Source organism: Corythoichthys intestinalis, chromosome 19 (assembly GCF_030265065.1).
Source record: "Corythoichthys intestinalis isolate RoL2023-P3 chromosome 19, ASM3026506v1, whole genome shotgun sequence".
Taxonomy (NCBI): Eukaryota; Metazoa; Chordata; class Actinopteri; order Syngnathiformes; family Syngnathidae; genus Corythoichthys; species Corythoichthys intestinalis.
This window is the reverse complement of record NC_080413.1, coordinates 25,767,510-25,787,852: the sequence shown is the minus strand read 5'-3', so window position 1 is coordinate 25,787,852 and position 20,343 is coordinate 25,767,510. Positions and strand designations below refer to the sequence as shown.

General features: G+C 40.9%; 1 protein-coding gene across 1 annotated transcript; it reads left to right on the top strand.

Annotated features, from left to right (window-relative positions):
• Positions 1–3,054: 3,054 nt before the first annotated feature.
• Positions 3,055–18,407, top strand: thbs1b (thrombospondin 1b). The gene is made up of 23 exons (XM_057823458.1): positions 3,055–3,254; positions 3,370–3,451; positions 3,534–4,093; positions 4,393–4,468; positions 4,671–4,748; positions 4,866–4,975; positions 6,313–6,438; positions 7,180–7,276; positions 10,056–10,229; positions 10,334–10,510; positions 10,608–10,781; positions 10,867–10,994; positions 11,107–11,259; positions 11,337–11,555; positions 11,640–11,747; positions 12,101–12,260; positions 12,351–12,469; positions 14,074–14,308; positions 14,410–14,637; positions 15,867–16,138; positions 16,239–16,336; positions 16,414–16,553; positions 16,647–18,407. The coding sequence occupies exons 2-23, from the start codon at positions 3,388–3,390 to the stop codon at positions 16,652–16,654; spliced, it is 3,504 nt and encodes a 1,167-aa protein (XP_057679441.1). The 5' UTR covers positions 3,055–3,254; positions 3,370–3,387; the 3' UTR covers positions 16,655–18,407.
• Positions 18,408–20,343: the final 1,936 nt, after the last annotated feature.

The following is a 20,343-nucleotide window of genomic DNA, read 5'->3' as shown; positions in this document are numbered from 1 at the left end:
AAATTAATAAAAGTTTCCAACAATTTCGAATGAACATAGACGAGCACATATTGTAGCATTTACAAGGACAACGGTAACTTCAGCAGGAAAAGCCACGAACTGTATGTAAAAAATAAATTTAAAAAAATGTCCGAGCGTTTAACACTGGAAAGTCTAGGATTTTTTTTTTTTTTTTTTTTTTGCATATCTCAGTCTAGCCAGAAGTTGCAAGCAATCAGTATTTCCCAGTAATTGCTCGTTTACCAAACAAAACAGCTGAAGTGGGCTAATAGCTAAATGCTATTTTGCCAGCTCACTCTCCTCTAAACTTACTGACCAGAATAGCAAAGTAGCTCTGCTTTAGACTGGCCAGTGTTTTAAGAGGACGCTCACCATTCTGTAGGTAATGCTAACCCGAAATTGACGCTAATGCTAGAAGTTACATTTAGCGTCTGATTATCACTCAACACAGACCTTTTCAATGATGAAGCAGAATTGCATATTCTCTCTTGCCAAAATAAGAAAAAAGATCTTACCGTGCTTCCAAACAAGCGAGATGGAAGGCCTCCTAGCTTTAGGTACATCCTAAACTCTGGTGAGGAGAGTGAGGGAGAGGCGCAGCACATCTCACAAGAGTGACACGTTATGTTCTAGTCTCCCAAGCCATTGTTCGTCATCGTCATACAGGGGCGCTGGAAGTCCCTCAAAGCAGGGGGTTTTTCCACCAAAAACAGCTGTTTTGGTCCAAATTTGTAATGCTCGCACCATTTTCCATACAAGTAATGCACAATGGCAGTACACACGCATGCTTGATAGTTTACATACTGCTACTAAGCTACCACAAAGACAGCATTCTATTTCACTTACTGCGTGTGTTGGAATTTTTATATTGGAAATAATAGTGCCCATGTATAATGGAAATTCCCGCAGCTAGACGGCACAGTGACAAACGAATACATTTTATAAAATAAAAGGTCCAGTAAGCCTCAGTTTAACGTCCCTTTTTCACAACACTAAAATAAATTGCACGTGAACAGCACAAGTTGAACAGCAACAACAAATGATAGTATGGAAACAATGCAAATATGTTACAAATATAAGTATTGTGGCGAACGACGTGGGGAAGAATGAAAGGAGACGATCTTTTTCATGACACGCTTAATTGAACACAAGGCAGAACATACTGTATACTATTTGCAGCCACCACTGACAGTCATGATTGCCCAACTTCCCACCATGCATTTGGGCAGAACAGTTAAGTCTCTACAGTATCATTTAGTGAAAGCACAACAAAAATAATATTCCTATCTCTCCAAAAAATTATGTTCACAATAAGAAAAGCGCCCAATGCAAAGAGAACTGGCATTCCCAATCAAAATAGGTATGAAAAATACACATAAAACTTACTCAGACTTTGCCTTGGCTAGATCTCTAATTAATCTAAAAGTCGCCATTGACACCTTGTGGTGTATTTCAATCACTACCTTTCGTAGTTAAAGACACTGTGGAAGAATGGCAGGGAGCCCATGGGTTGTCCTGCTCGGCGACGTCAACAATGGGGAGCTATTAGTTTATTTTTTTATTGAAAATTTTACTAATTTTATTCAAACGAAAACATTAAGAGGGGTTTTAATATAAAATTACTATAAATTGTACTAAAATGTATCTTTTAAGAACTACAAGTTTGTCTGCCCTTTAACAGAAAGAATGTTAATAATGTTAATGCCATCTTGTGGATTTATTGTTATAAGAAACAAATACACTACTTATGTACAGTATGTTGAATGTTTATGTCCTTTCCATTCCAACAATAATTTACAGAAAAATATGGCATATTTTAGTGATGGTTTGAATTGCGATTAATTACGATTAATTAATTTTTAAGCTGTGATTAACTCGATTAAAAATTTTAATCGTTTGACAGCCCTTATTTATTTATTTATTTATTTTATTTTTAACAAAAATGATCCACCAAAATTTTCTTTTTTCAACACCAGTAGGTGCTGCAACACCCCCAGCACCCCACTTTTCGTGCCACTGTCGTCATTGTTGACAAAAACAACACTGGAGCCGGGCGGTCGTAGTTTGTTTTATATTTCTTTTGTTCAATTTTGGTAATAATTTTTACATTTTTTTTGTAATTTGTGTAAGGTCTTGACCATGAGCTCGCAAAGGATGCACTTTCAGTACTTATGCACCTTAAACAAGAGACACACAGGCACCAACAAAAGTTACCCGACTGTAACCTCGGAACCCCTCAGGGTGCGACTTCAAGCTTCAGACGCTTTCAGCCCTCCCCAACTTCTTCACGTGCACCTTGTACTAGACGCTTGAGTGCGTGTTTATGCATATGTTGTATGCGTTGAGTGGATAGATTACTCTGTCTTTTACATTCCTTCAAGTTGTCAACAGGCAGAAAAAATCATTATTACTTGTGATGTCAATCCTCAGGTCGTGGAGGGAGCTCACAGTCACAGCACAAGCAATCAAGAAGCGCACTCATGCGCTACACGCACATTTCAAGGCAAGACCTCATCCTTGCCGAGATTGGATTGCCTCAGGCTACTGTGCGGATGTCGACTCTTAGCGGTCAGAAATAGAACTGCATCATTCTGATGGTTTTCAACAAAGTCGCAACCTGTTTGGGTTTGGGATCACTTTTTTATGGATCACTCTTTTATAAATTACATGCAAATAAAACTCACTCACTTTATAGAATTTGTAGGCATAACTAACAATAAATCTATATTGGATTGAATTTTAAAAGTGTCATTGAAATCCTATTGAGAATGAATGCAGGATTAGTGCTAGATTATATGAAAATAGTAAATCAACACAAACACAATAAATCTATAAATGGATAACACGTAATTAAAGCATTTTTGGTAATAGGAATCTGTAATGAGGAGAGGAACCATTGCGTCCAAGAGGAAATACTTTCCCCTCTCTCTTTCTACCTCTCTCTCTCCCCTATGGATGATAAACTCGACCCTTTTCTTCTAACCTCTGATTGGACGAGGCAACTTGTTGGGAATGGCATTAAACTATTTAAATAGAACTTTGTCACCCTTCAGTTTATAAGGGACTTTTTATTGCAAGCGATCCCATCCAGGACAGATTTCATCCATTAAATGTCAAACTGTTGTTGGTAGCAAGTGGAACTTTCGTCTCATTTTTAGGAAAATTGTAACAAACCAACACCTAAGGATTATTCCTGGATTTGTATATTTTGGTCTATTTTTCCCCTTTAAATCGACTATTGTTTTTGTGAACAGGTGAGTTTAATAAGAAACATTACATAATTTTAAAAATTTATTTATTACACATTTATTTTCTACATGGCAAAGCATTACTACTGAAATTATTATTTTTTCTTCTTTTTTTTAAAAGGCAGTATAGTTTATCATCATGAAGCTGACGGGGATATTTTTGTTACTGATGCTTTGGATCTGTGATGGTGCCAGAATAGCAGGTGATCCAATTTGAACTGCACTATTTTCTGTTTAAAATGAAAAACGAAATGATTAAGTGCAATTTATGATTAAACCCCATAGAGAGCGGTGAGGATAATAGCGTTTACGATTTGTTTGAGCTGATCCAAGTGCCCAAGAAAAATCATGGAGTGAACCAGGTGAAAGGAGACGACCCTTACAGCCCCGCCTACAAGATCCTCAACCCGGACCTGATCCCCCCGGTCCCCGAGCGCGCCCTCCGGGACCTGATCGACTCCATCCACGCCGAGAGGGGCTTCCTCTTGCTGCTCAACTTCAAGCAAGCCAAACGCACCCGGGGTAGCCTTTTGACCGTGGAGAAAAAGGACGGTTCCGGCCCGGTGTTTGAGATCGTCTCCAATGGAAAGGCGAACACTTTGGACATTGTTTTTTCCACCGAGAAGAAGCAGCATTTGGTCTCCATTGAAGATGCGGATCTGGCCACGGGATACTGGAAGAACATCACGCTGTTCGTGCAGGAGGACCGGGCCCAGTTGTATGCAGGATGCGAGGAGGTCAACAGCGCCGAGCTGGACGCGCCGATCCAAAGCATCCTGACCCAGGAGACGCCTGCCAGTGCGCAGCTTAGAATCGGGAAAGGAGCCGTGAAGGACAGGTTCATGGTAAGTGCGACCCTCTAACCACAAGATAACACCTTTGCGCTCCTTTCCGTGCGTAAAAGTGTTGCACGTGCGCAAAAAAGGCTTGTAATCACAATTGCACCAACGTGCAGTGCAAATAATTTGTCTTGGTGTGATAATGCAAACATGAAAAGAAGGCAAGAAGTGATAATAAATGCAATATGTTTACAAAGTCGTATAATAACACCTTTTGCACTAAACTGCTGAGCATGTATAGATAAACATCTATAGGAAGGCAGTCACGCGACATTTTATGACTAAAATTGCACACGTGTTTACAGGGGGTCCTTCAAAACGTACGCTTTGTTTTTGGAACAAGTTTGGATGCCATCCTGCGCAACAAAGGATGTCAGAACTGTGAGTAATTGATCTAGTGTGTTTACTTCCCTCCCCCTTCTTATGACTGTTTTATGACATACTCAGATCATTTGCTTAAATGCAATATTTGACTGCATAAAAACTATTCCCCAGAGTGGAATTAACTGTGGAAGAGGTTGGGGGGATAAATATAGCACACTTACAGTATTTCATGTGATGTGTTTATGTATTCCACCTCCAGCACCAGATTCAATGATCATGGAGAATCTTAATGGCTCCTCAGCCATCCGGACAGAGTACACTGGTCATAAAACTAAAGGTAAACAATCATTAGTGCATGCATGACATTGGGTGATATTCCTGCTCCTACGCCACACTATAACGCAAGTTAGACGTAAAGATGGAATCATTTTTTAAAATGTTTGTTATGGTGAAGATCTTCAGATGGTCTGTGGCTTCTCCTGCGAGGACCTTGTCAGCATGTTCAAGGAGCTCAAGGGTCTCGGTGTTGTGGTCAAGGAACTGTCCATTGAGCTCCGAAAGCTGGTGAGTAAGTCACACAGTAATTGAAATCTAATGATGGAACAAAAATGGCATCATTTTCACCTACCGTAATTTTCGGACTATAACGTGCGCCTGACTATAAGCCGCGATTCACCAAATTTGACACAGAAACGACATTTGTTCATAGATAAGCCGCACTGGACTATAAGCTGTCCTCACTTTGTTATGGGATATCAACACTAAAAGATATTAATTGGTAACACCTTTTTGGACTGCGGCATCATAAGACTGTCATAAGACCAAATGAATCACCATGAAGCTTTGAACCGATTGGCTGCAAAGCTTCAATGCTTCAAGAAGCTTCATTTGGCCATCACTGCCCCCTTGGGGGAGACAGCCAACTTCTGCTGCCAGCTGCTATCAACACTGTTGTTATCCGACATGCCTCTTAACATGCATTGTAGCACTGCAGATGTAAATAACCATCAAAATTCATTTTCTGTGCTAATTCCTTCTTCAGTTACTGTTCCAGTTGTTTCATTAATTGTTATTCATGTTATGTAGTAACACTTTATTCGACTGTAGCGCCATAAGACTGTGGTAAGACCATCATAATAATGAAATGACACTGCCATGAGCATTAATGAATGCTTATGATAGATGTCATTTTGTGTCATCCGGCAAATTATCTCACATTTGAACTGATGTCAAAGATCCGAACTGGACATAAATAGAGTTAGTGACATAATTTGCCGGATGACACTTAATGACATCTGTCATAAGCATTCATTAATGCCCATGATAGTGTCATAATTATGACGGTCTTATGGCAGTCTTATGACGCCGCTGTCAAATAAAGGGTTACCTATTAACCCGAATAAATCAACAAATAAGCCGCACTGAATTATAAACTGCAGGATTCAAAATGAGGGTAAAAAAATAGCGGCTTTTAGTCCGAAAATTCCGATATATTGCTGTATTAAAACTATAATTTACAGTTTTACACGACTATTAGTTGCAATTTCTGTATGTGAAAGTCACTGTCCAATTAAATTTTGCCTAGTGCATTTTGCAGGCGGCGTTGCAGGATATTTTTGCCATTTTGTAGAATTAAATGTATTTTTATTTCATCTTCTTAAAAAAAAAAAAGTCATTTATTCACTGCCATTGTCTGATACAGACGTCAAATATCCTTGTTAACTGGTATAAGTGGCAGTGATGATGGATTAAAGAGTATTTGAGATGCCAGCGTTTCCCAAAAAGTTGACTCAATCAAATGCGTATCAGAATGTAAATTATTGTTTTTATAGTCCCTAAAACGTTTGTTGCTCAAACAGCAATTGTCCATGTAAACCTCAAGAATGCCTGTTCCCCTGCAGACGAACGAAAATAAGCTGATCAAGACTCGTATCGGGATCCACGGTGGTGTTTGCATCCACAATGGCATCGTACACAAGAACAGAGACGAGTGGACCGTTGATGACTGTACCGAGTGCACTTGTCAGGTGTGTCTCAGACTTGAACATGCATGTCGCCTTTGTTTTTGGACTAGTTTGTGCATGCATAAATCCAGATGGACACATGATGAGTTCCCACAAATACAGCAGGTACACAAACAACTACCATGTTGTCAGTAATGAAAGGGTGAACACTTTTGGTTGTGATAAGATGTCTGTCTTCAAGAGGTCAACTCTAAGTGATGCATTATTTGTAATTTAGAACACCTAATGTCTAGCAACCAGCTGTCATTCAGGTGATAAGGAAATGCTATCTTTACACTAATAGTATCTATATCATGTCACCCTTCAATCCTGCAAGTTGTCAAACCTAGTAAGAATGATTGCTATTAAAATTCCTGAGAAAGGGCAGCTATTTCTCTTCAGCCATTCACTAGGTCAAACAGGCTGTCTGGCTTTGTATGTCTCGGGCACAGTCGCCCCGTCTAGGTCATCAGTCTGAAACCGGCTTCCTTTTACGAGGGTTTTGGCCATATTCCCTCCCTTTGTTGACCCAGTAGTCAGATTGAGAACAGCAGGGATCTACACTTGCAGACAGACACCTGGCTTTTGCTTTGTCACGCCAGGCTTGGTGAATTTTGTTGCACGGAAATGGTCCAAAATCATCCAAGTTATGCAACAAACCATCTTGACAGGACATGGTTCAGTCAACCTCAATTTAAGTCACGGCCCATTTACCGAAATTTGGAGTACTCAATTTAAACATTCATAACAAATGTTTTATTGCAGAATTCTGCAACAGTGTGTCGCAAGATCTCCTGTCCGCTGATTCCCTGTGCAAACGCAACTGTACCAGACGGGGAGTGTTGCCCGCGCTGTGGAACACGTAAGTATTTTACTTCATTTAACATTTGATTGAAATCTACAGTTTTTCGGAAGTTGGTTAAGGTTGACCACCTATGAAGACAAATTTAAGGATGAATTACCGTGCATATCTAAAGTTACACAGAACACAAATACAGTGGGGCAAATAAGTATTTAGTTAACCACCAATTGTGCAAGTTCTCCCACTTGAAAATATTAGAGAGGCCTGTAATTGTCAACATGGGTAAACCTCAACCATGAGAGACAGAATGTGGAAAAAAAACAGAAAATCACATTGTTTGATTTTTAAAGAACTTATTTGCAAATCATGGTGGAAAATAAGTATTTGGTCAATACCAAAAGTTCATCTCAATATTTTGTTATGTACCCTTTGTTGGTAATAACGGAGGCCAACCGTTTTCTGTAACTCTTCGGAGGCCAACCGTTTTCTGTAACTCTTCAGAAGCTTTTCACACACTGTTGCTGGTATTTTGGCCCATTCCTCCATGCAGATCTCCTCTAGAGCAGTGATGATTTGGGGCTGTCGTTGGGCAACACGGACTTTCAACTCCCTCCACAGATTTTCTATGGGGTTGAGATCTGGAGACTGGCTAGGCCACTCCGGGACCTTGAAATGCTTCTTACGAAGCCACTCATTTGTTGCCCTTCTGTGTGTTTGGGATCATTGTCATGCTTAAAGACCCAGCCACGTCTCTTCTTCAATGCCCTTGCTGACGGAGAGAGCTTTTCACTCAAAATCTCTCGATGCATGGCCCCATTCATTCTTTCCTTTACACAGATCAGTCGTCCTGGTCCCTTTGTAGAAAAACAGCCCCAAAGCATGATGTTTACACCCCCATACTTCACAGTGGGTATGGTGTTCTTCGGATGCAATTCAGTATTCTTTCTCCTCCAAACACGAGAACCTGTGTTTCTACCAAAAAGTTCTATTTTGGTTTTACCTGACCATAACACATTCTCCCAGTCCTCTTCTGGATCATCCAAATGCTCTTTAGCAAACCGCAGATGGGCCTGGACAAGTACTGGCTTCAGCAGGGGGACATGTCTGGCAGTGCAGGATTTGAGTCCCTGGCGGCGCATTGTGTTACTGATAGTAGCCTTTTGTTTCTGTGGTCCCAGCTCTCTGTAGGTCATTCATTAGGTCCCCACGTGTGGTTCTGGGATTTTTGCTCACCGTTCTTGTTATCATTTTGACCCCACGAGGTGAGATCTTGCATGGAGCCCCAAATCGAGGGAGATTATCAGTGGTCTTGTACAGTGGGGAGAACAAGTATTTGATACACAGTCAATGGGATAACCCATTGGCAGTGTATCAAATACTTGTTCTCCCCACTGTATGTCTTCCATTTTCTAATAATTGCTCCCACAGTTTATTTCTTTACACCAAGCGTTTTACCTATTGCAGATTCGGTCTTTCCAGCCTGTTGCAGGTCTACAATTTTGTCTCTGGTGTCCTTCGACAGCTGTTTGGTGTTGGCCATAGTGGAGTTTGGAGTGTGACTGACTGAGGTTGTGGACAGGTGTCTTTTATACCGATAATGAGTTAAAACAGGTGCGATTAATACAGGTAACGAGTGGAGCCCCGTTAAACCTCGTTAGAAGAAGTTAGACCTCTTTGACAGCCAGAAATCTTGCTTGTTTGTAGGTTACCAAATACTTATTTTCCACTCTAATTTGGAGATAAATTCTTTAAAAATAAAAAAATGTGATTTTCTGGGGTTTTTTTTTCACATTCTGTCTCTCATGGTTGAGGTTTACCCATGTTGACAATTACAGGCCTCTCTAATCTTTTCAAGTAGGAGAACGTGCACAATTGGTGGTTGACTAAATACTTATTTGCCCCGCTGTATATAAGACTTCAGCAAAAGCTAAGATCTTTCTCAAGTAATTTTTTTAGAAATGTTTCATGGTGGCCTGACTGATGACCCTCAACCGGATTATTTCCAGTAGGATTTTTTTGTTTGACATTCGAAGCTCTACTGTACACTGCAATTACGGCCCTGAAAATGTGCCATGCAGTACTGTAAATGCTGTGTAAGCAATAACATGGAAGGAGCATTCATTGAGACACTGCCCCAGTCATTCCCTAAAAGAGATTCTGTGTAATTTCCCATATAAAAGCCACAAATATTTCCTACATGTTAAGGTTTCTGTTCAAGAGAAAGTATGTTAATTTTCGAGATGACTTAACTGCGTTTATGTTGGAGTAAATAAAAGGGTACTTATGTGTTTGAAACATTGGCGCTTTGTGTTCAAAGGCAACTTTGAATTCTTCAAGCTGAGATGGCTGCAATTTGCCAAATTGGTCAAAGTGGGAAAGAAAATTGTTTGACTCTGGTAATCCACATAAAGACGAGTGACATGTTAGTCATACCTGTGCAGGCTTGGCTGCAACCCTTCCCTAAAACGAAAATAAACAGCAGGGCCCACATTTATATGGACCTTAGCCACTTGTTTAAGTCATTGCAAACTGTCAGTCATGCGCAAAAAAATCCTCTCTAGGAATATGAATGTTAATAGGACATCACTGTGTATCTTTAGGACAGGAGGCCATTTGATTCTATGGCTTCTCTCCGTACGTCAGTCTGTGCCCATCCACAACAGAAGGCCCCAAATCTGCGCTAAATCCACAGTGTTAGCGCTCAGCTCTAGAAAAATGTCCTCTGGTCATTTAGGCTGGAGGGTGTTTGTGTGTGTGTAGTTGGGGGAGTGCTCCATTTCTCTAGTAGCTCTTTCATTGTGTCTCTCTCCCATATTCTTGCCATTTCCCTCCTCCTCAGCGAGCGACTATGCAGAGGACGGCTGGTCTCCGTGGTCTGAATGGACCCATTGTTCCGTGTCATGTGGGCGGGGCATCCAGCAGCGTGGACGCTCTTGCGACCGCATCAATAACAACTGCGAGGGCACCTCTGTGCAAACCCGTGACTGTTATCTCCAGGAGTGCGACAAGCGCTGTAGGTTGCCGCCAGTGAACAACATTAGTTTTCTCATCCAAAACAGTTCTAGAATACATTACAGGTGTCACTTTAGTGACTTGTTTGTTTTTTTACTGATTCAGTCAAGCAGGATGGCAGCTGGAGCTATTGGTCACCGTGGTCTTCATGTTCGGTTACCTGCGGAGCCGGCGTCATCACTAGAATCCGTCTTTGCAATTCCCCAACACCCCAGCTTGGAGGCAAAGACTGTGTGGGAGAAGGTCGCCAAACAGAAAAATGTCAAAAGTCTCCATGCCCCAGTAAGTTTTGGGTCCACTCGATTGCACTTGTGGGTCCTTAAACCCATTTATATAACAACAATAGCTTATAATCATGTATTTTCCTTGTGTTCACCAGTCAATGGCAACTGGGGACCCTGGTCACCGTGGGATACATGCACTGTTACATGTGGAGGCGGTGTTCAAACTCGTAAACGCCTGTGCAATGACCCTGCACCAAAATACAATGGTAAAGAGTGTGTTGGTGAGGGCAAAGAAACACAGATGTGCAACAAGAAAACATGTCCTATTGGTAAGGAACTCAATTTTTTTAGACATAGATATACCCAGTACCTGAAATGACTTTTGAGACCTTGAACAATGTTCAATGTTTTCAGACGGCTGCCTATCAAACCCTTGTTTCGCTGGGGTCAAGTGTACCAGTTTTCCCGATGGTTCCTGGAAGTGCGGAAAGTGCCCTGTTGGTTATACTGGTAATGGCATCAAATGTAAAGACCTGGATGAGGTAAAAACTCCAATAAATAGCTCTTACCTGACTGCATCTTCTGTCAGTTACTGAACATCTGAAACCCCCAATACAAATCACCTTACGGATTGACATTCTTCTTCCTCTTTAGTGCAAAGAGGTCCCAGATGCTTGCTTCGAGTTTAATGGTGTTCATCGCTGTGAGAACACAGATCCTGGCTACAACTGTCTTCCTTGCCCACCTCGTTATTCAGGACCTCAACCGTTTGGTAAAGGTGTGGAGCAGGCTGCTGCTACAAAACAGGTGCATACGAAAAACTGCAGGCCTGCCTTTCTGAGGGCAGAAATATGAATTTGGACTGTCCAACTCCCTTTTTCAAGGTGTGCTCACCCCGAAATCCTTGCCTGGATGGAAGCCATAACTGCAATAAGCACGCACGCTGTAACTACCTTGGCCATTTTTCGGAACCCATGTTCCGATGTGAGTGTAAGCCAGGATATGCCGGTAATGGACACATCTGTGGAGAGGACACTGATCTGGATGGCTGGCCCAATGCTGACTTGGTTTGCGTAGAGAATGCCACCTACCACTGCAAAAAAGTATGTATAACGGAGTTACCAAGCCATGTTTAATGTTCATTGTTTTTTTGATAGATTAATGAGCCTTGCTTTCTGTTAATTCAGGACAACTGCCCCAATCTCCCCAACTCTGGACAAGAAGATTATGATAAGGACGGCATCGGAGATGCTTGTGACATCGATGATGACAATGATGGCATTCCTGATGACAGAGTAAGTAGCATGAGGGATTGCATGAGGAACTGACTGAGACTTTTATGTTCATTACTCAAGCAACACCAAGCTAGTTGGAGGGGTGTGCGGGGCTCAGGCGGGGGAAAGCAAATGTTTTCGCTGGCCAAAACCTCAAATTCTATCACTGAGGTACAAGTCTGAAGGGACTCAACTGTGCGCAAATTCCAACGCTAGAAGTGGGATTTGACCTAAAAATAAAGCACCTTTTCATTCCATGGACCTCCTTCTTTCTAAATAGATCCACTCAGTCAGTCTGAAGGCAGATGGCAAGGACATGCACCTGAACACACACCCTTAACTTTCTTCCCCATCTCTCCATATCGCCCAAACAGGACAACTGTCCGTTTATCTTCAACCCCAGGCAGTACGACTATGACCGCGATGACGTAGGCGATCGCTGTGACAACTGCCCTTATAATAGCAACCCTGACCAAACAGACACGGACAACAATGGAGAGGGAGATGCCTGCGCTGTGGACATAGACGGAGATGGTAAGGACGGCTACTCAGAGCTTGACTCTCAGGATAGCAGTTTGTTACTTGACTTATCTTTCAAAATAATGCTTTCTGTTTATTTTCCAGGCATACTAAATGAGAAGGACAACTGTCCCTACGTGTACAATGTGGACCAAAGAGACACAGATTTGGACGGGGTGGGAGACATGTGTGATAACTGCCCTCTGGAACATAATCCAGATCAGGTGTGTGAACACTCCGCCCTGCTCATTTCCTACCAGCTCATCCACCAGCCACGATAAGCACTCATCTTTTAGTCTTTTTCCATAGCACAGCATGTCCTTCTTTCAAGCGTGTGTGCGTTTGAGTGCGAGAAAGAGAGACAGACAGGCAGACAGCAACTCAGTCATTTACCCATGTGTCAGTCTGAGCTTTACAAGCTGGAGTAAATCCCACGTAGAGCTCAAGGGCACAGTTGAATAGGCGTGGTTTGGGGTTCATGGTCTTTTCAATGGGCTATTGACGTTAGACGTGAAAGAGGAGGCCCTCAGCCGGATTTCACTGAGGAATGGGCTTCACCACAGGACAGCTCAATGCACCTGTGCCATGCTACACTGGAAAAGAGGAATGCAATGGCCAAGGTTGCTTGAAATTTGTCATTTTATGAACTTTAAAGTCAAGTCCAGACAAGTATGATGGTGCTCAAAGAAGCACAAACACACCATTTTTCAAATAATGTGATTCAATTCCAAGCACAAATTTTGGTTATAGGATAATGAAGTCTAAGTTCCAATGTCCTACCTTTAAAATATATCCCCAGATTCTAGAGATGCCGATCGATCGGGTCCGATCACGTCATTTTCAAAGTATCGGAATCGGCAAAAAAATATCGGCCATACCTTTTTTTTAATATATATATATTTTTTAATTAAATCGTTTTCTAATTGTATTCAACGTTACAGACATAATATGTTACACTCATCCAGAGTCTTTAGTTTAGGCTTAAGGTAGGGTTATCAAATTTATCCCGATAACGGCGGTAATGTTTATTTAAAAATGTATCACGTTAAAATATTTAACGCAATTAATGCATGCGTTGCACGACCCACTCACACATTGTCGCGCTGAATCTGTAATGGCGCCATTTTACCTATATAGAGAGATAAAAGGCAGCGTAAAATGAATGAGTAGAGTGAATTTTGGCAGCCTTTGAAACCTTTTTTTAATTTGCTAAAGCCTGAATCCCTCTTCCTACGAATAGAAATTTCATGGGTAGCAATGTGGGGAAGCAAGGAAGCAATTGATCTTTTTCTTAACACCTTATTTTATTTCTCAATGCAGAGAAGATATATCAATTGGTAGCACTACGCACAGTCATGGTTCCACTTCCCATCAGGCATTGGGGCATGGCTACAGTATCATTTACTGAAAGCTCAACAAATACACTAGATGGCAATATTTAGTCACAATATACAAAGTCACAAGTCTTTCTAGCCGTGGATCCCGATCACAGAAAGAATGTTAATAATGTAAATGCCATCTTGAGGATTTATTGTCATAATAAACAAATACAGTACTTATGTACTGTATGTTGAATGTATATATTCGTCTGAGTTTTATTCTTTTTTTTTTAATGCATTGCAAAAATGTATATGATCGGGAAAAGTTATCCGGAATGATTGGAATTGAATCGGGAGCACAAAAAAAAAAGCAATCGGATCGGGAAATATCGGGATCGGCAGATACTCAAACTAAAACGATCAGGAACGGATCAGGAGCAAAAAAACATGATTGGAACAACCCTACCAGATTCTTAATTTCCTATCACAATCCCTTATTGCCGTTTCAGGTGGATTCAGATGATGATCGTGTTGGAGACAAGTGTGACAGCAATCAGGATATTGATGAAGATGGACACCAGAACAACCTGGACAACTGCCCTTACATCCCTAATGCCAATCAGGCTGATCACGACAAGGACGGCAAAGGAGATGCATGTGACCACGATGATGACAATGACGGCATCCCAGATGAAAAGGACAATTGCAGACTCGCACATAATCCTGACCAAATTGACTCTGATGGTGAGAACAATGGACTATAGGGAAGGGGTTGGAATTTACCTGAACAATTTAGACCCCTTTATTTTTTGCATTCTTCAACAAACTTACACGTCTTTTCGCAGGTGATGGTCGTGGAGACGCATGCAAAGATGACTTTGACCAAGACAATGTACCTGACATTTATGATGTGTGTCCTGAGAACTTCGACATTAGCGAGACAGACTTCCGGAAATTCCAAATGGTTCCTCTAGACCCGAAAGGAACTTCCCAGATTGATCCAAACTGGGTGGTTCGTCACCAGGGTAAAGAGCTCGTTCAAACCGTCAACTGTGACCCTGGAATTGCCGTTGGTAAGTAAGAAATTATACTACAATTTTTGACCAAATTTGGGCATAAAAAATTCCAGGACAGTGAGGGGCATAAAAATTTTATACAGAATTTGGACAAAATTCACGGTTCCTTGGAAACTGGCAAAAAACTTTCCATTTATTTTTAGCTGGGTGCCAATGACAACCATGTAAGTCCAAATTTCCCATTTATTTCTAATGACATTTACTTCAGTTCATGCTATTGGCGGTTATGTATGTCGATTCTATTGATGCCAATGTACTCGGATTACATTGATGCATATGTAAGTCGATGCCATTGACGGCCATGGACGTCCAAATTTCTTACTCACTTCCAATGGAATTTGCATTACATTGATGCCATTAACGGCCATGTATGCCGATTCTATTGATGCCAATGTACTCTGATTCCATTGATGCATATGTAAGTCAATGCCATTGACGGCCATGGAAGTCCAAATTTCCCATTCATTTCCAATGTCATTCACATTGCATTGACGCACAAGTACGCAATTGCCAGTGAGGGCTATGTACGTCCATGCCATTGACGGCCATGTATGTAGATTCTATTGACGCCAATGTACTTTGACTCCAATGATGCATACGTAAGTCGATGCCATCGACTGCCTTGGACGTCCAAAATTCCCATTCATTTCCAATGACATTTAATTTGGTTAATGCCATTGACGACAATGTATGTTGATTCTATTGATGCCAATGTACTTGGATTCCATTGACGAATATGTAAGTCGATGAAATTGACGGCCATGGACGTCCAAATTTCCCATTCATTTTCAATGGCAAAAAAACTATGTCCCCAAATCCACAGGAAATGACCAGATATCAACAGGATATGTCCCCAAATCAACAGGAAGTGACCTGATATCAATAGGACATGTCCCCCAAATGTCCCCAAATCAACAGGAAGTGACCTGATATCAATAGGACATGTCCCCCAAATGTCCTTAAATCAACAGGAAGTGACCTAATATGACCAGGACATGTCCCCAAATCAACAGAAAGTGACCTGAGATTACCAGGACATGTCCCCGAAATGTCCCCAAATCAACAGGAAGTGACCTGATACCTGGGCGGGGCTAAGATCTGTATCTCCCCACAGCAAAGCCCTATCGTAATTACTATTAAAACTCATCAAGGATGTACAGATCAATGGTAGCTTCTTCTCTACTTAGCTAAAAAATGTTTAATGAATTGAATCTTTTCCTTTTTAGGATACCATGAGTTTAATTCCGTTGACTTCAGTGGTACCTTCTTCATCAACACCGAGAGGGATGACGACTATGCCGGCTTTGTATTTGGTTACCAATCGAGCTCCAGGTTCTATGTGGTGATGTGGAAGCAGATCACACAAACCTACTGGTCTAACAAACCCACAAAAGCCCAGGGCTACTCTGGCCTGTCGATCAAAGTGGTAAATTCCACAACTGGCCCGGGAGAACACCTCAGGAATGCCCTGTGGCATACCGGGAATACTGCAGGACAGGTGAAGTATGACCTACTTCGAGACCATCATTATTCTTCCCCTATAGAGTGCACTCGTATATTAAACTTATTCCATGTATGGTTATCTTTGCCTGCTTTAGGTCCGCACTCTTTGGCATGACCCTAAGAATGTCGGATGGAAAGATTACACTGCGTACAGATGGCATCTGATCCACAGACCAAGAACAGGGCTTATCAGGTGGGGAGATGAAAAGTTAACGTTTCTATTGTGGTGAATCTGATAATTGCTCACCAACATTTGTTTCACTCGCTTAGAGTTGTGATGTACGAAGGAAAGAAGATCATGGCAGATTCTGGTAGCATCTATGACAAAACATATGCAGGAGGCAGGCTAGGTCTTTTCGTCTTCTCCCAGGAGATGGTTTACTTCTCAGACCTCAAATATGAGTGCAGAGGTAAGAATTCATGTCCCAATAAATTGTTTAGTGAGACCTCTATTATTTCAATCACTTTTTTTAATGGGCTACCTATGTTATTTCTTTTCACAGATGCATAAATGCACAAAGCTGGCTGTTCTGAGGAATGCACCTTTTAGTAGTATGAACCTTTTTTTATTCTCTTCTAAAAGTCCAGGGACCGATTTATCTCCGCAACGCTTTCTTGTGCAGTGCGTACAATCGTAGAGACTGAAGGGCATGTGGGCGGCCTTGGGGTAATGTGAAGCCGGTTTGGGCTGAGCACCAAACGGCTGAGTGCCGTCTGAGGATCAGAGACTCCCTTCTCCTCCACCCTTCCACAAGAGCGGGGAAAGCTGGCGAGAAAAAGGAAAATATTCCCTCCCTCCCACCTTTGCCTGTAGGACACCAGCACCTTTCTGTCCCAGCTCTCCTTGCTTTCTTACTCTCTGAAAGACCTCATTCATCTCTGTGCGGGCAGGGCTCCCCATAGACAACTATGCACTTCCAAACTTTTTACATCCTCTTCTCAGCTTTGTCTCTTCAGCCTGTGTGCCTTTCGAGCTCACTTTCCACATCCTTTTACGCTCTGGATAGATATTCCAAAGAAAAGACTGAGTAAATATTCCATTTACTTTAACAGGTTGCACATTTTGAAAGATACAATTCTTGAGGACTCAAAGGATGATGGCAGCAATAACATTTTAGGAATCTTCATTGTTGAGGACGTATGACTGAGGAAAACTTAGAAGTAGGGCGAACATAATGTTATGGATGTTAGTGTTCATGTTTGTGCTTGGAAAACTGGCCGTGGATGGAAAATGAAAGTACTTCATCTACCTAAGACTACATGAAGACAAAACCCAAGAAAAGGAGAAATGCTATCCAAAAGTCAATGTAGTTCATAATGCAAAATGGAACCGTGTTCGTCTTGTATTGATCTTAGTCCTGAATTTGTTAAGAATTCTCAGGTAAAACGAGCGTCTTTGAAAATCACTACATACATTCCCTCCACCATGCCACGCCCAAGGCTTATAACCTTCATCTTTTGAGTTTTGAATTAGGTATTATGTAAATACATATAATTTATTGACTCTTGCCTACAATGTAGGCAGCAAAGAAATTTGAATACTTTGAAAAAGTACAACAATAATCTGAATAAACAATGAGAACAAAATGAGGAGTCATCAGGTTTTAGAAACTGGATGTGTTGCTCTTATCAATTCCCTACTTGCAACTCCCAAACAATTTAGTTTTGTTTCTGATAACAGAACTACTTGGCACTTGTGTCCTTTTGGAAAGATGTTAAACTAAATAAATGATGTACAAATATTACCTCATTACTGTTGATCAACGCAAACACGTGCATATAATTTTACGTTGAAAAGACCATAGTATTAGTGGAGCATGGGTTGTAGATAAAATGGCATTTCATTTCAATACAACCAGTTTTGAAAACTACCACAGTGAGAATGACAGAAATATGGGAGACTTTTTGCTTTATCGTATATGTCCAATGCTGTTTTTAGCAGATAAATTATTTTTTTCCATTTTGTTTTTAGTAGTTTGTGAGAGGTCAATTTGAGTGCGTGTGTAGATAAATGCTATTTAAATAATTTATCAGGATTTGTTGCCATACTAAAAGGCACGTCTCCGTCTGTATAAACGGTTTGCACACTAATGTGAGGATGTTGTATTCTTTATCATTTTTACTTTTGAGGAGGCCGGGGGTGGGGTTTTGTGTATCAATATTATCATTATTTTTGTACAATTAGTTTTGCTTGTCTGTAAACATGTTCTTTAGTTGTACAAATGCTAAAATGCTGTTTTTATTCATAGTGATTTGTAACATATTTCAAGACAATAAATAGTTAAAAGTCTCATGATTGTGTGTGTTTTTTGAGTGAGTGGCTGTAATACATTGTAAGATTTCCATGTTTTACTATGGCGCATACAAAGTCAGCCAAGACTGCCAAACTTTTAAGATTACACTATGGTTCAAAATTAACTCAATTGGGCTTATGGTTTCAATTATCAATAATCTATTAAATTATTTTTATTTAATTGCTGCATTCTTTGTGAGTGTGAATGCTTTATGTTGTCTTTGTACCCTGCAATTGACTGGCAACCATCTTGGCCAAATGTCAGCTGGGATAGGATACAGCTCACTCGTGACCTCATTATAGAAAACGGATGACTAAAAACATGTTACATCTGGAATATTTCACTGCAACCTGGGTACTGTTCCCTTTAGGTTTTTTGTTGTATACAGCCATGTGAAAAAATTAGGTAACCCATTAAATATTCAGTTCTTCATTAAGAAATGTTCGCATATTAATCTCTGATCTTGTTTTTCTTTATAACTGGAAAGGTAAATAATTTAATTGCAGGAAAACAACAAATTTACCGTTGTTTTACTCATTAAACCAAATATATCAACAAAAATGTATATTCTAACAGAGGAAAAAGTTAGGACACCCTACCACCTAATAGCTAGTGTTACCCCCTTTGGCTGAAATAACTTCAATGAGACGCTATTTGTAGCCATCTACCAGTCTTTCACATCGGTCTGAAGAAAGTTTGCCCCACTCCTCGACGCAGAATACTTTCAGCTGTGATATGATTGAGGGGTTTCATGCATGTACAACCCCTTTCAAGTCACCCGACAGCATCTCAAAGGGATTCAGATCTGGGCTTTGACTCGGGCATTCTAGGACTCATTTCTTCCTTTTCAGTCAGTCCTTGGTGGATTTAATGGTACGTTTTGGGTCATTGTCATGTTGCAGGGTCCGGTTTCGCTTCAGCTTTAATTTTTTCACAGATGATCTCCCATGTTCCTCAAGCACCTCTGATACACAAAAGAAATAATGGTGGATTCTATGATGGATGATCTGGCCAGGACCTGCTGCAGTAAAGCATCCCCAAACCATGACACTTGCACTTCCATGCTTCAGTTGGTATGAGGTTCTTTTCCTGGAATGCTGTATTGGGTTCACGTCAAACATGTCCTCTCTTCTGGTGTCCAAATAATTCAATTTTAGATTCATCTGTCCGAAGAACATTATTCGAGAAGTCCTGGTCTTTGTTTACATTCACTCTGACAAACTTCAGTCTGATTTTCATGTTCTTCTTGGAGAGTAAAGGTTTCCTCCTTGCACACCTCCCACGAACATTAAATTTGTGTAGTCTCTTTCTGATTGTAGAGGCCTGCTGAAATGAATTTTATGGTTTTTGGAAACTTAGCATCTTGCGGTCTGCTTGGACTTGCTTGGACGGCCAGACCGGGGCATGTTGGCAGTTGTTCAGACTGTCCTCCACTTGTAGACTATTTTTCGGACAGTGGAATGGCGGATTTTATATTCTTTTGAGATCTTATGAAATCCCTTACCAGACTCATAAGCGTCTACAATTTTCTTTCTAAAGGCCTCAGACAGCTCATTTGATCTCGCCATGCTGTTTTCTCTCACTTCAACAGTCAGTCACTGTTGAAAGTATTCTGCGTTGAGGAGTGGGGCAAACTTTCTTCAGACCGATGTCAAAGACTGGTAGATGGCTACAAAAAGTGTCTCACTGAAGTTATTCCAGCTGAAGGGGGTAACAATAGCTATTTGGTGGTATGGTGTCCTAACTTTTTCCTCAGTTAGAATATGCATTTTTATATATATATTTGGTTTAATGAGTAAAACAATGTTATTTTTTGTTATTTACCTGCAATTAAATCACTTTCTTTTCCAGCATTAAAGAAAAACAAGATCAGACATTGATATGTGAACATTTCTTAATGAAGAAC